The 16,953-nt window shown below is 34.6% G+C and overlaps 2 protein-coding genes across 2 annotated transcripts in view; one reads left to right on the plus strand and one right to left on the minus strand.

Annotated features, from left to right (window-relative positions):
* The window catches only part of LOC137234010 (uncharacterized), a 274,015-nt gene extending 271,214 nt beyond the window's left edge, over nucleotides 1–2,801 (minus strand). The window contains exons 1-2 of the mRNA XM_067757657.1: nucleotides 2,782–2,801; nucleotides 1,866–1,882 (exon numbers count right to left, since the gene is read on the minus strand). Coding sequence (XP_067613758.1) covers nucleotides 1,866–1,882; nucleotides 2,782–2,783 — 19 coding nt within the window. The 5' untranslated portion in view covers nucleotides 2,784–2,801. The remainder of the gene's footprint in view (nucleotides 1–1,865; nucleotides 1,883–2,781) is intronic.
* Nucleotides 1–16,953, plus strand: part of LOC137234009 (tRNA (guanine(26)-N(2))-dimethyltransferase-like) — a 454,486-nt gene that overhangs the window by 167,981 nt on the left and 269,552 nt on the right. The gene's annotated exons all lie outside the window — the stretch shown is intronic.

Below are 16,953 nucleotides of genomic sequence, written 5' to 3' on the forward strand. Positions count from 1 at the left end.
AAAGTTGACGTTGAAGAAATGCGTAAAACAAAACAGTCCATAGCTTCGCTTATGGTGACTTTCTTCAGCTTTCCATTACTTTTATATTTCGCTGTGGGAGTGATAACTGCATTAAGTAAGAGTGCTATAATGCAATTTCTTGAATCTAGTTACAAGTAAAAAAAATCATTAGTGTTTTGTTTTTTTCTAGAACGACTTTCAAAAAAATATACTCACTGTCGTCTATTGATTTGTAGTCTAGCTTGGAACATAGTTCCCCGGATGCTTTGTCCTTTATCTCGTCACTAAATATTTTGGGGACGTGGGGTAAAACTTTCTCCTACATTGCAAAAAATTAAACCTCTGTATTTTTAAAAATCATGTTGAAATCGGATTCAATCTGAAATTAAAATTCAATTAAATGTATATTACCATAACATACTAATGTGTTATTCAAAATTTTTACCAGAATCGGTAGCATTCTTTTAGAGTGGCCACTCGGAAACTACATGCACAATATCTAAATTTATTATAGACTTCTTGCCGTGAAGGTTCGTTTCCACTTTTCCTGGGCATCCTCTAGTGGCGAATCGTTATATTTCAGCCAAGATTTAAATATTTCTAAAACGTCGTCATCCACTTCGTCGGAGGAGCTTTCACTGTCTTCGTAAAACGACTCTGTGCCCGTTATGGTGCTATGTGAACTTGTTAGTGATAGCCTACGCTTTTTACGGGCATTGAAATAGCGGTCGTAAAGCTTTCCCGTAAGCTCCCGTATTATAGATATCTGCGACACTTCTCGACATATCAGCAAAAACCCGAAAAATTACCCCGGGTCCATCCGAAACCGGTCCAACACCGACTACGGTATCCACAGTATTTCTGCGCAGAACACTTTCACCCACAAATTTTTTGCTCTGTACAACAGAAATACCACAACCACGTGAAAACCTGTAATGCAAATATCTCGAAAAGTATTATAGATATCGGATTTATGCTTTCGGACTCGAGATTCTGAGGCCAAAACGCGACTCTGGGTACCACTTTTGTATTTTTGGTAATTTTTTACGACAGCATGACACTGCTAATACGCGTCCAAATATAGAGAGGGGTGTCAAAAGACGCGTATTGACCTCGGCATTAATAATCCGAAGGCAGAAAATGAAAATTTTAACTCGTTCAAAAGATATTAACGAAAACCCGAAAAATAACCCGCGGGTCCTTCCGAAATCGGGGGTGGTATCCGTAGTATTTTTGCGAAGAACACCTTTCTGCGTTGGCGGCCTTCGGCCGCGCTTATGAAAAATTACCCTGGGTGGGTCCAACACCGGTTTGGAGACCAAAATATATCCGCGCAAAACACTTATGTTCACAATGTTTTTTGTGGGTACACCAAAATTACAACAACCACAAGAAAATCCCCAACGTTAACTGCAAATATCTCCGGACAGAGATACAATTTTTCTTTTTCGCCTTCGGATTATTATTGCCGAGGTCAATACGCGTCTTTTGACACCTCTTCCTATATTTTTTTACGCGTATTAACAGTCGACCCCTCAACTAGACTTTTACCCATTTTATGTCGTAATGTACGGTTTGAAATATCTATGCACTATCTAAACTTAACGAAAATCGCAAATATGTGTACTCAATAAATTTAATTATGGGATTATTTTAGATTGCTGCGTTGAATTTGTGCATTTGTGGTTAATTTCGTTGAATTTTGTGATTAATGAGCGCAATGCAAGTTTCAACAAATGCATCCAAGTATGCCCACATGAAAAAACAAGTTAGAATGCCAATGACAAACTCATTTCCACCATTTCGAAATGAAACTGGCTTAAAATGTATAAAAAGTCATCAATAATTTATCAAATAGTACTTACACTGTTTCAAGATATTCATTGAACGCATTGTACAGGTTTACAAGTATGATATGTATGAGAGGGAAACAATTTCTTTCCCTTTCTAACACACGGCAGTTTGACACTTCGGTCAGTGTCAAACTAGCGTGGAACCCAGTGGAACCTGCGTGGAACATGAGTTTTGACACTGAACGAAGTGTCAAAATTACCGGGGTTGCTTCGTCGAAAGCGACACAGGGAAGCAAAAAAGGGATCGGAATATCAGATATGGGTTGCTGTGATGGTAAATTTTTTGAACGAATTTAGTAGGAAATTTTAAGTGCACCCATATGGGTCCTACAGAAAATTATACAAAAGTCTTGAATTGGAATATCTGAGGACGCATAGTTATTCCAGTATTTAGAATACAAACACGGGTGCTAAGTTTTTCTACCCGTTCAAAAGTTCTCCGCGAAAAACAGTTTGAAACCGAGGTCGACTGCAATAACCCGTCCAAAAAAGCGGAAAGAAAAATTAATAGACGCGTTTTGTCCTGTTGTCAATAGTCCGAAGAGAAAAAGTATTCGAATTATTGGAAGCGAGGCAAAAACGCGTCTATTAATATCTCCCCCGACGGTTTTGGTCGTGTTTTAGCAATCGTCCCCGGTAATAAAGTATCACAATTTGTTAATTAAAATTGTCCAAAATATATGGTTATTAAAGAGAGATGTAATTAAGTGCTCGTTTGAAAGTAAATAAGTATATATCTTTGTAATATAAGAAAAAACAATTTTAAGCAGTTTTCGATAGCAGCTACTCAACTTTTTTTGGACCTAAGAAGTACAACAGTGCCAAATAGCATCCACAAAAAAAACGAACAAGAACAAGCATTTTATCAGGTGAGCGTGGCTGTGTATGTGCGTGCTGCTACATATCCTACTTGTAGACCTATACAATGATTGAACGTAATATTCGCGAATTATTCTTTCATAGTGTACCTACACAAGTGTGTCAACTAAGCGATAAACGTCAAAACTACAAACAGCCTCGCTCACCTGATGCAAATCTCAGGTCTAGAGTTGCATTTTTGGTACGTAAGAGTACTTCAAGCTGAGTTGCATTTGATAGTTTAATAAAACTTTGTAGTATTTACAGATGAAATAGTTGCATATATTTCCGCGGAAATAAGAATACTAGAAGATTTGTAGCCTGCAACAATGCGGAAACATACGGAAAGCAAAATTTATTTAAATTAGAGTCAAAATATAAAGCGTCACACGTGTAACATGGAAAAATTTCACTTCTAAGGCTGTTTACACAAATGTATAAGGGCAAAATTTTATAAACGCTTTGGTCGCTTCAAAGCAAAAATAACAAACGGCGTTTCATTTATTTTTGTATGGCCTTGTCAAAGCATAGGCACGCAACCAAAGCATGTATGTAAATTTTTCGATACTTCGAACGACAGATGAATTAATGAATGCAACACAACCACAGCGTCTGTGTAAATCCGCCTTAATTTTTGTAGCTGTGAAAGTCTCCTGCAAATAAAATGGTGCTTTAAGTGCAAACAAATCAAAGTCCTATATGACACTACTTTATTTTCTATGAATTTTTCTTGTATTTTCTCTTAGTTTGTATTCCGATAGGGTTTTTTGACATTAGGCCGTTTTTCTTTTATTTTTTCTGACAAATGAAAATTTTGTTAGTTTCTAAATTTTGTGCCTAAAAACACAACTAAATTCAAAGTGTAAATTGTGTCTGCAAATGAGTTTTCAATAAGTATACATTTTAAGGTTTTTCATAGTTAAGGACTTGACCTTAACTTGTGATTCTTGTGTTACACAAATATAGTGAACTTGGGTACAGAAATTCAAATTAAAAAGTTTTTCACAATAATTTGAAAAACTACGTTTTCTCTGCTTTTTACATCTTAAGGATTAACCCTCCGTAATAAATTAAACTTTTAATGAAAATCAATAACTTTGAACTGAACGCTTTTCGCCATGATATAAAATTAAAATGCTGTGGAACAGGAGCAACACTTTTGTGACTACATAAACACTTTTTCAATCTTTTTCGTCTCTGCACAGAACCCTAATTGACCGTTTTCAACAGAAACAACAATGGCAACCCAGATTTTCCCGTTATGCTCACTTAAGCGAGTGCCTGTCAGAAAGAAGTCAACACACTTGTACTTGTACACTATGTATTCTCTTTGCGCTGATTTAATTGGTTTTTATAGTTTTATTAAATTCTCTCTAACAAAGACGACAAGCAAGAGCAACCGCGACAATTCACAACTGGAAAAAACAGAGTTGATTTCATGTATTTGCTAGTGATGTACAAATCACACACACAAGATTGCACATTGCGCATGTAAACAAAAGATCAGTATTTTTTATGGGCATTTTTTACGTAATTTTCCCTTAGCTTTCTCTCTTTCTTTGTTCGCTCAAGCAGTCAAGTGTGACGTAAATGCGCATAACGAAGCAATTTTGAACCCGTGAATGCGCAGTCTTCTGTGTGTGATTTGTGGCTCACAATTATGTTTGAAAATTGGACAATGCAATAATTTAAAATGACAGTAGCCTTGTTGGATCAATCAAAACTTTGTCAACTTGACTGAATTTTGTCAATTAAGTATTAACAGTTTTACTACTGTTCATTCAACTGTGCAGTGCAGTTGTTGTAACAGTAAATTCCATTGAAGTAACAAAAATTGGGTTACTTTGACAGAATTTGGTCAACCTGTAAGCAACAGTATGAAAATGTTGATTTTACTGTGATCATTTCTTTCTGTGTAGTCTGTCTATAGAGGGAATGGAAGTCCACCTTTCAAATATAGGGCAGGACAACATCTGCGGGCATGCTAGTTTCTAATAAAAGTGTTCACTTTTGAACATACTCAGTGTCAAAAAACTATCAGCTGAGTTTTTAATATTCGGTTACGCCCGCACTTAGACACCCTTACTTGTTTCTTATTTAATATTTTTAGAATTCAGATAGGGATATAGAAATTGGGGAAGCATATCACCAAAGCTCGTAATTTTCATATCTTAAGTATTTTGTAGTTTCTTATAAAATAATTTCTTGTCCACATCGACTGTCTCATCTTTTGGTGCGAAGGCGTCAATAAATGCCACATATATTGAAAACCCTCTGATGGATACGGTATTTCTCGGCGAAGTCTCTAGTACTAATGTAGTATCCATAGTAGTGGATGATCTAGCCATAGATTTCCCTCAGTGCAGAAAAAATAAATTGTAATATAAGGAATTATGTATACTACTGATCATTCTAAACGATTTCAGATTTCATTTTATCAGCCTTCCGACAAATAAGCCTTATATAATGTGCATATTTGTTGCGAGTTAATTAGCTGGTGGCTCATATACAAGCTCAATAGTATTCCAAGCTATCAATTGCGTTGACCGTACAAAAAAAGTCAACATGTTTGTATTACGCCAGCCGCGGGCTGGCTAGCACATGCTGCTAACATTGCCGCGATGCCGCTTCAAAAACAACGTGAGAAGGCAGGTTTTATGGGAGATTTGTTTACGATTGAAATGACTTATTTAAAATGATTTTCAAAAATTGATTTGAGCCCGTAAATAGTTTCCGAATAGGGTCATATAGGTGTCATTGAATTCGTTACATTATGTAGCATCAGATTTCGTTTGGGTCATCAAAATCGGTGATGACATGTAGAAGTTGTGGAAAATTGCCTTTTACATCCAAACGGTTCATTCAATTTTGAAGAAATTTACCAAGTAAAAACAATATAGGCATAGAAAAGTGCTTGCCAAATTTCATGTAGTTCTGAAGCCTGGTTTGAATCCTAGAATTTTTTTTAGAAATTTCGTTATAAAGTCGGGCGACGCCGGTTGAGGCGAGTCATAGCAACATGTTGAAACGCAAAGTAGTAAACGATTTTATCAGTGAAAACTTGTCAGACGTGTGGTTAAGTGGTTTGCTTTCCAAAATCGGCATCGTCATGATAGTGTTAGTAATATTTAGAGTTTATTTATTAGAGTTAGAGTGTTTCAGAATTAAATAAAATAATTAAAAAAAAAATTTAGTTAAACGGTTTTATTGAAAATAATACTTATGTACATTAAGTAATAATAGTACTAAAAGCTGGAAAATAATTAGGTAGGTCCTAGGTACTAGTCATCACACTCCTTATCAATCTAGGCCGTTGATCAGACAATTAAATAAAAGCGCTGGGCGCGTGAAATTTCTAAAAATGTGAGGCGTAGCATAACCTGATTAAAGGCTCCATTACTGATACTTAGCATAGACTTGACTTGACTTGGCAACTTAGCCACGATTATACTCCACTTAGCGCATACAATCTGGCATCATAATCAATAAATGTCAATTTGTATGACAAAATGTCAAAATGAAATGGAAACAAACAAATGGTATCTCAAAATATAAACGTCACTTAGAACTTACATAGAAAATCAAAATTCAACAGACTTCTAAGTCAAGCTAAGTGTTGCGAAGTTTTGAGTAATCAGTAACATGCAATGTTCATTTAACAGAACTGTGACAGTTCTCAAGTCAAGTCAAGTCTATGCTAAGTATCAGTAATGGAGCCTTAAGGTTCAGTTGGTCTTATATATGACTATCAATAGAAATTTTACGCGTCCAATGCTTTTATTTAATTGTCTGATCAACGCCCTAGATTGATGAGGAGTGTGATGACTAGTACCTAGAACCTACCTAATTATTTTCCAGCTTTTAGTATTACGAGCCGTACCCGTGCGTATCTTGCGCAACCAATCTTAAAGTCCCTTATAAAATATCAACAGAAATAAGTTGTTCTATCAATCAATTAAAGTCTACAGCTTGCGCTGCCATCGGGCATATGGTAGAAAATGTCGGTAATGCAGTGCAAATATTCACAATAGTGCCATAGTACAGAAGATCTCTTTGTGTGCTCACAATCGTTTATTTTTAACAAATTATTTTAATAAAATATATTTAAACAAAAGCACTACGACCAAAATTGCCCAAAGCTCGCTAATAGCCCGAATCTCCATCTCTACCACCAAAACTTTATATATAGATTTGGACTCCAAATAAAAGCGAATAAGGGACCCGTATATAAAAACAGTAATTAGAAATAATATATATGATGACTATTACTTAATGTAAGTATTGTTAACTTAAGCATTTTTTTTTTTTAATTATTTTATTTTCAAGTTTTTAGTCTTTTTTCCATAAAGCGATTTCTGTTTCTTTATGTAATATGTGTTCCAAATATGAGCCAAATCGGACCACAAATACGATTTTTTTTTTAATATTTCGATCCATGCGCCACCTATCGGAGTTTTTATTCTTATTATTGCATTGTCATCGGGTTTTCAACTACATTCCAAGTTTCAAGCTTGTAGCTTATCGGGAAGTTACTTAAATTTTAATTACAAAATTCGTAAAAAACGGCTGGCCGCCACACAGGGTCAAGCTAAATAAAACCCCCTTAAAAGAATCTCGTATTTTTCATTTGCATCAAGTTTCCTATTAATTGGTGGAAAAATGAGGCTGGACTCAGTAAGGGCTCTAATATTGGAATTTAAATTAGTATTCTCCCACAGGATGGGGTATTGCTGGATAAGACCACCTTTAAGAAACAAAAAAATAACTATTACATTGTTTTCATTGCTTATTTTTGTTAGGGACGCCACATTCCTTTTCACTTTTAATACCATCTTAATCAATATATATGACAAAAAATCCTTTCCAAGTTCATGAAAATCAGAAGTTTTCAAACATTGGTAGCGAACTCTAAATTTTACTTTTTCGAGCTCATCTTGGGTCAAGCCTCATCTTAACCACCAAAAATTCGGTATCTGTAAATCAGAAGTACAATAATTTTTTATATTTTGGAACACTCTAATACATAAATACACATGTATTTATACGGATGCTCATATATACATAGGTTTATAGTCTAAGCCAACTAAAAATATGAGTCTTATATAAGGCTTATTTCATAGGGCCAAAAGACTGCAGGCCTTAGTTGAATGAGGAATATCAGTTGTATTGTGTACTCCTTATTCTGTACTTATGTCATCACGCATAAGGTTTATCTGAAAGATAACGTTATGTATAAGGCTTATAGCCTATTTAAGATAAGGCCTTATTATAAGATAGTAGTTACTTCTTATATAATGACTTTTATCAAGGCTTATAACCCACTAAGGATTAGGCTTACATAAGGTGTTATAATAAGATAAATACATTGAGTACAATAACCTGATTATAAGGTTTATGAACCAGGTAAAAAAATTAGTAGTTTAGTATATTTTGACCTAATAATGTATCTCCTTGCTCATATAAAATCAGACTTGCACAAGATTTAATGTAAGACACCATCTGACTGGAAACTCTTTTATTCATCTTTATAAGTTCCTTTCACACCATACAATTCTTAAATTCAACTCTATTCAAATATTTTTTGAATGTTTTTTGTGGTTATTCCACCAGGTTTACTTGTTGAAACTCGTTTTAGGAGTTAAAATTTTTAAAATAATAAGAAAATCCAATTATGTTTTGGCAATTTTTGTTTTTTATTATACCCGCTGTAACTTGAGTAAATATTGAGATATCCTCACCAAATTTGGTACACGAGCTTATCAAAACAGAAAAAACCTGATTATTTAGTGAATAATGCACCTAGAATGTTGAAATTTGACGTGCGGACTGATATTGAAAAACAATTTGAAATGAGTGTGGCAGCGCCCACTTGTGATAAAAAACAATTTTACAAATAGCTGTATTTCGTTGCTAACTAGTACAATTAAAACACTAGCTAGCTTACCGTATTGCATGGAAAGCAACAATAAAAAGTAATCGAGTTGAGTTGGCTAAGCGCTTTCAGTTGAAACCGCTTAGGTAATTGTCGACCTGATTGATAGTGTTGTATAGTGTTGCATATTCAAAAATAGGGCACTATTGTGAACGAGCGAATGAAATGAACAAACGAATGTGCAGATAAACAAAAATAACAAAAGAACAGCGTGGCGGCAGGGTGACATACATACAAACAAACATGTATTTTGTTTTTTTAATTCTCTGGTTGAGTGTCAAAAACATACTGCGCTAGAAGTAGAAATGTCAAAGCAGCTAAAAAAAAGTAACCATCTGTATGGTTTTGCCATAATGAAATTGTTTAGCTAGTTGGAGCGTTTTTTTCGAACTCGCGTAATAAAAAAAACCCTAATATTATTAATCTTATATCAAAAATCGTTAAACCTATCGTAACAAAATTCGGCAGGGAGGTTGCCTTTACTATAAGGAATGTTTTGAAGAAAAATTAAGAAATCGGTCATGGATCACGCCCACTTTTATATAAAAGATTTTTAAAAGGTTCGTGGACGAATAAAATAAGCTATATCTTTGCAAAAAAGAGCTTTATATCAATGGTATTTCATTTCACAAGTGGATTTATAAAAATAAATATGAAAAACTTCAAATTTTAAAAAATGGGCGTGGCACTGCCGCTTTTATGACTAAGCAATTTTCTGTTTCGGGAGCCATAACTCGAAGAAAAATTAAAGGATCGTAATAAAATTGCGTACACAAATTTTCCCTATAACAGGAAATATTTCTAGAAAAAATGGACGAGATCGGTTAAAGACCACGTCCACTTTTATATAAACGATTTTTAAAAGAGTCGTAGATGAAAATAATAAGCTATATCTTAGCGAAAAAGAGCTTTGTATCAATAGAATTTTACTATCTAAATTGAATTATAACATTAAATTGGAAAACACTAAATTTTTGAAAATGGGTGTGATACCGCCCTTTTTGTCTAAGCAATTTTCAATGTTTCGGGAGCCATAACACGAAGAAAATTTCACATAATTGGGTACACATATTTTCCTGATAGCAGGAAATATTTCTAGTAGAAATGGATAATATTGGTTAAGGACCACGCCCACTTTTATATAAATGACTTTAAAAAGGGTAGTAGGCAAAAATAATAAGTTAAATCTTAGCGAAAAATAGTTTTGTACCAATCGTAGATATATTTATTGTTCTGTTATATCTTTATTTTAAAATAAACAGTAGGGAAATCCCCATATCTGAAGATAAACTGCTTTATTACCCGCTCAAGGTCATTGGTGTTAGCCTCTGTATCTTTTTGTTTCTTTTACACGAAAATTAGTTCCGAATAGAACCATATGTATATGTATTATTACGCAGCCTTGTAACACAAAACAAACAACAACAGCATTTCAAGTGTACAGCTGGGTATGTAATGTTCGGTTTCACCCGAACTTAGATTTCCCTACTTGTTTTTCTCTACCTTAGGGACAAGGCTTATTTGTAGCGTAAATAAGCGTAAAAAAAGGCATATGATGTACAATACTAAGGTTTATCTGTCAGAAATAAAACCAGTATTCCACATTGCTTACAACCGCTTATGCCAGTTTTTAATTTGAAAAGGTTATATCCATACTTATGTTATGTATGTAGGGTTATCAGCTTTTTTCTGGTTTAAGGGACTAATCTTAAATTATATCCGAGATCCCGAGTCCCCTTTTCCTCTGCTCCAAATGACCCTATATACTCACCCTACATCTTCCCCCTCCCCAACCGATTAAATTTAGCAAACCATTTTTAATTTCTTCTTTCACTTCAATTTAGTTCTAACATATTTATTTAAATTTCTTATAACTATACAAGGCAGTAAAATGGACTCTGGTTCCTAACTAACCACGTATCTTAAATGCGCATTCACTTATTTAAAATGGAATATGTATACGGAGATTTTACATTACTCACACTATTTCTACAAAAAAAAGACGCAATAATATATTATGTAATTATGTTTTCGGAAACAAGCGCATGTAACAAACAATACAAAAAAACGTATCGAATAAATCAATTATTTAAATATACGTAAAATATGGATTTCAATAAAAACAAACTTACACAAGAGGCCCTTTACCTTTCTTACGATTCCACGAGAAATTATGTTTTTTATGTAACAAAAAAGAATGAGTTTTCAAGACGGTATCGTATTCGTAGTGATATTTGATCCTTATGACAAAAAAAAACGTAATGCAGATTGGTTCTGTATAAGCAGGGTTACAAAAAAATTTACATGCACATGGATGTAAAGCTATAAGTATATTTCGGGCCTTTCGTCACCAAAGTAAAGCCAAACCGTCGTAGGCTCAATTTGAGCAAAATTCTAAATAATCACACACCCTAAAGCCTACCTAAAAGAGCTCTTTTATGTGGGTTGAGGGGAATCATTCGAACTGGGGTCTTTCCAACCAGGTTAATTTAGGCAAAATTTATACGTTTGGTGTTTCCGGTGAGCGATTGGTACCTATTCACATATACAACATTCAATAATATAGGTTATTACATTAGTTCACAAATCTTATATTAGGTCGCAAAAAAAACTTAACACAAAAATATAAATTGCTATTATGTATACATATATATATGCTATTAATTCAAAAAGTTATGTTTGGTTGGTATATTTCCGGTAGCTATATTCTCGCCAGCACTGTGGCCAGATTCCTACGTGGTGGTTATTGTCTTCGCTTATCGGTTCCTTATTGGCGTGAAATCGGTTGGTGGTAAAAAGCTTATGACGTGAAATCGGTTGAGAATAAAAATTGTATGATGCGAAATCGGTTGAAATATGATATGAGATCAGCAAAAAAAATTATTTGGAAAATCTGTTGAAACTAATTTCCTGGCGCTGGCATGTATCAGGTAACTAGGAATGTTCTTCCCACTGGAAAAAAAAACGAAAAATTGATTAGCGCGAATTTATGATGGAGTATCACGCCAATTTGGCGTTCACGCGTTTTGGAACATCCGTATGCGAAATATAAATTGGCTTCATCCATGCTAGGGTGGCTTTGAACGAAAACGAAAATTATCCCCAACAAAAAAATTATTTTAACAGAAAATTATATGAACGAAAATTTGCAGAAACCAAAACTGGGATTTCGCTTAGAGATTTTGTGGTGATTATGGTCACCGAATGTGAACGCCAATTTGACGCAAAAAAAATAAAAATAAACTTTTTTTTGGTTATTTTGTAGTGCACCCTTCGGCTCGATCGTCTCTCGAAGATTACAACGGTGGTAAGATATGCCGCATATGTGTACAAAAAAAAAAGGATCAGGCTTTCGTTAGGTGTTTCTCCACTTCCTCGTTCCACCCTCCCAAAAGATCGTCTCGTGACTCACCGCTGCATTACCATTATTACCACAGGTATTTGTCGTAGAACTTTGAAAACTTGAGGCTTTTAGCATTACCTTTATTGCCTAGATTCCGGCACAGTTTTAAAAGTTTTGGACCTTTTGGCCAACCCTTTGGTAACAGAAAACTTACGACTTTGTCCTTTTGGACCTTGCGCGCACAGGAAATTCACTTAAATTATTATTATTTTTTTTCGATTTCACCTATTTACTTTCCCGCACCACTTTAAACGACCGCACACTACCGCTTTGACTGCTTCTCAATAATACAATAGTTTTGCATGTCCTCCAGTAACCCCCTTTTATATGGTTGAAATCGGTCTCCGGCACCGTTTTCCTATACCGTTTTGTATTGTCATCTTTCCGAATCAACCGCAACCATTTCCACTCTATATTCATCTCTCTCACCATTCTCACCACCCTAAATGGCCTTCTGGCAACCCTTGGAATACAACTTTCGCGAATTGATGTTATGAACATACCCCTGTTTGAGTTCCCTTATTTATTTACATTTTATCTGTGAGCTATTTAACTTGGGCTAATTAATTTTAGTTTTCGTTTTATTAAATTAGGAAAATCAGTGCGCGAGTGATGTTATGAAAGAGGAGAAACGCGGCTCCTCAGTATAATCTAAATACAGTGTATACCGGCATATGGAGTGGCTTTGAAAAGATCTCCTCAAACTTATGGTCCTAAGGCGCCGGGATGTTTTTCCTTTTTTCTCTCTTTATTCTCCGGCTTTGAGGCGTAGCGGACGAGGTGTTGGGACCTTGGAATGTCGAGTTTACGGGAAATATACTTGCTTAGAAAAATTAATATAAGGATTGTTACTTTTGCATACTTTCATTTCGTCTTTCTAGGTACCTTTGCCAACGACTTGGGAGTTTGTCCGTACCGCTCGAGCGGGCCAAAGTGCGACCAACGCGGGGAACACCCACACCCTGACAACGTCTCCTGCCTCGAGAGCTCAGCCGGGCATATGTTACGCGAAGTATAAACATTTATAATATGTGTATATAAGAACTATTACTTTATGTGCTCTTTTTAGGTAAACTTCGGAACGAGCATGTTATGGAAACGTCCATCCCCGCCGACTTGACCCTCATCGACGGAATGGTATTCACGCAAGTAATGAAATATTTTTATGTACATTTAATAACATTTTGTATTCTTTTCAAGGTACAACGCGGCATTTTAGTATTAAGATATTTAGGTCTAGGTTAACTAGTATTAAATTAATTAGTATTAAGTTTAGCATTAAGTTCTGTAGAATTATGTTCTTTAGCCTTCGGTTCTATAGCATTAGGTTCTTTAGGATTCGATTATTGTTTAAGGTCCTTCGCGTGCCAGACCCTTAAACTCTTTCCTGCCAACGACTCAAACAAATACCTAGCGCCTTAGTAATTCGACACTTAGTGAACTTGCGACAAAATTTAGCGTTTACATTTTGTTTAAAGTCGCTAAGTACAAGGTCCGTTTGTAGATTTTTTGGCCAGGTTTAAATTGTATTTCGCGGATTCTTTTGTTGTAACGCGCCGCGTTACTTTCATACGCTTCATGTAAATTTTCTTTTACTTTCTCGCACATGAATCTAAGCTTGTCACTGTGATCAAGTACGAAAATTTCGTTGTCGTTCAGGCTTTCTAACCTCCGTGCCAATGCATAATCGGCCCCATTTGTAAACATATTGAATCCGAAGAGTGCAAAATATGGTGACACTCCTGTCGCAGAGTGCACTGCACTCCGAAGAAAATACTCAATCTCGGTTAGGTAAAAATCCCAATCCCTATGGTCATTTTCTAGATATGATCTGATGGCAGCTAGAACGGATTGATTGATCCTTTCAGCAGCATTCGACTGCGGTGAATAAAAAGCTGTTTTTAGGTGTTTGACGCCGTAGGTTTCCACCAGCTCCGAGAACTGCTTGGATACAAATTGTTTACCGTTATCGGAATGTAATAATTCCGGAACACAAAACTTATGAAATATTTCTTCAGTTAAGAACTTAACCACATTACTAGCGGTAGCTTCGCGCATTGCCTCTAAAAAAATAAACTTACACATGTATTTATACGGATGCCCATATATACATAGGTTTATAGTCTAAGCCAACTAAAAATATGAGTCTTATATAAGGCTTATTTCATAGGGCCAAAAGACTTCAGGCCTCAGTTGAATGAGGAATATCAGTTGTATGGCGTACTCCTTATTCTGTACTTATGTCATCACGCATAAGGTTTATCTGAAAGATAACGTTATGTATAAGGCTTATAGCCTATTTAAGATAAGGCCTTATTATAAGATAGTAGTTACTTCTTATATAATGACTTTTATCAAGGCTTATAACCCACTAAGGATTAGGCTTACATAAGGTGTTATAATAAGATAAATACATTGAGTACAATAACCTGATTATAAGGTTTATGAACCAGGTAAAAAAATTAGTAGTTTAGCATATTTTGACCTAATAATGTGTCTCCTTGCTCATATAAAATCAGACTTGCACAAGATTTAATGTAAGACACCATCTGACTGGAAACTCTTTTATTCATCTTTATAAGTTCCTTTCACACCATACAATTCTTAAATTCAACTCTATTCAAATATTTTTTGAATGTTTTTTGTGGTTATTCCACCAGGTTTACTTGTTGAAACTCGTTTTAGGAGTTAAAATTTTTAAAATAATAAGAAAATCCAATTATGTTTTGGCAATTTTTGTTTTTTATTATACCCGCTGTAACTTGAGTAAATATTGAGATATCCTCACCAAATTTGGTACACGAGTTTATCAAAACAGAAAAAACCTGATTATTTAGTGAATAATACACCTAGAAAGTTGAAATTTGACGTGCGGACTGATATTGAAAAACAATTTGAAATGAGTGTGGCAGCGCCCACTTGTGATAAAAACAATTTTACAAATAGCTGTATTTCGTTGCTAACTAGTACAATTAAAACACTAGCTAGCTTACCGTATTGCATGGAAAGCAACAATAAAAAGTAATCGAGTTGAGTTGGCTAAGCGCTTTCAGTTGAAACCGCTTAGGTAATTGTCGACCTGATTGATAGTGTTGTATAGTGTTGCATATTCAAAAATTGGGCACTATTGTGAACGAGCGAATGAAATGAACATACGAATGTGCAGATAAACAAAAATAACAAAAGAACAGCGTGGCGGCAGGGTGACATACATACAAACAAACACACGCATTTCATGTATTTTGTTTTTTTAATTCTCTGGTTGAGTGTCAAAAACATACTGCGCTAGAAGTAGAAATGTCAAAGCAGCTTAAAAAAAGTAACCATCTGTATGGTTTTGCCATAATGAAATTGTTTAGCTAGTTGGAGCGTTTTTTTCGAACTCGCGTAATAAAAAAAACCCTAATATTATTAATCTTAAATCAAAAATCGTTAAACCTATCGTAAGAAAATTCGGCAAGGAGGTTGCCTTTACTATAAGGAATGTTTTGAAGAAAAATTAAGAAATCGGTCATGGATCACGCCCACTTTTATATAAAAGATTTTTAAAAGGGTCGTGGACGAATAAAATAAGCTATATCTTTGCAAAAAAGAGCTTTATATCAATGGTATTTCATTTCACAAGTGGATTTATAAAAATAAATATGAAAAACTTCAAATTTTAAAAAATGGGCGTGGCACTGCCCATTTTATGACTAAGCAATTTTCTGTTTCGGGAGCCATAACTCGAAGAAAAATTAAAGGATCGTAATAAAATTGCGTACACAAATTTTCCCTATAACAGGAAATATTTCTAGAAAAAATGGACGAGATCGGTTAAAGACCACGTCCACTTTTATATAAACGATTTTTAAAAGAGTCGTAGATGAAAATAATAAGCTATATCTTAGCGAAAAAGAGCTTTGTATCAATAGAATTTTACTATCTAAATTGAATTATAACATTAAATTAGAAAACACAAAATTTTTGAAAATGGGTGTGATACCTCCCCTTTTTGTCTAAGCAATTTTCAATGTTTCGGGAGCCATAACACGAAGAAAATTTCACATAATTGGGTACACATATTTTCCTTATAGCAGGAAATATTTCTAGTAGAAATGGATAATATTGGTTAAGGACCACGCCCACTTTTATATAAATGACTTTAAAAAGGGTAGTAGGCAAAAATAATAAGTTAAATCTTAGCGAAAAATAGTGTTGTACCAATCGTAGATATATTTATTGTTCTGTTATATCTTTATTTTAAAATAAACAGTAGGGAAATCCCCATATCTGAAGGAAAACTGCTTTATTACCCGCTCAAGGTCATTGGTGTTAGCCTCTGTATCTTTTTGTTTCTTTTACACGAAAATTAGTTCCGAATAGAACCATATGTATATGTATTATTACGCAGCCTTGTAACACAAAACAAACAACAACAGCATTTCAAGTGTACAGCTGGGTATGTAATGTTCGGTTTCACCCGAACTTAGATTTCCCTACTTGTTTTTCTCTACCTTAGGGACAAGGCTTATTTGTAGCGTAAATAAGCGTAAAAAAAGGCATATGATGTACAATACTAAGGTTTATCTGTCAGAAGTAAAACCAGTATTCCACATTGCTTACAACCGCTTATGCCAGTTTTTAATTTGAAAAGGTTATATCCATACTTATGTTATGTATGTAGGGTTATCAGCTTTTTTCTGGTTTAAGGGACTAATCTTAAATTATATCCGAGATCCCGAGTCCCCTTTTCCTCTGCTCCAAATGACCCTATATACTCACCCTACATCTTCCCCCTCCCCAACCGATTAAATTTAGCAAACCATTTTTAATTTCTTCTTTCACTTCAATTTAGTTCTAACATATTTATTTAAATTTCTTATAACTATACAAGGCAGTAAAATGAACTCTGGTTCCTAACTAAC

The sequence above is a fragment of the Eurosta solidaginis genome, chromosome 5 (assembly GCF_040869045.1).
Source record: "Eurosta solidaginis isolate ZX-2024a chromosome 5, ASM4086904v1, whole genome shotgun sequence".
In the NCBI taxonomy this organism is placed as follows: Eukaryota; Metazoa; Arthropoda; class Insecta; order Diptera; family Tephritidae; genus Eurosta; species Eurosta solidaginis.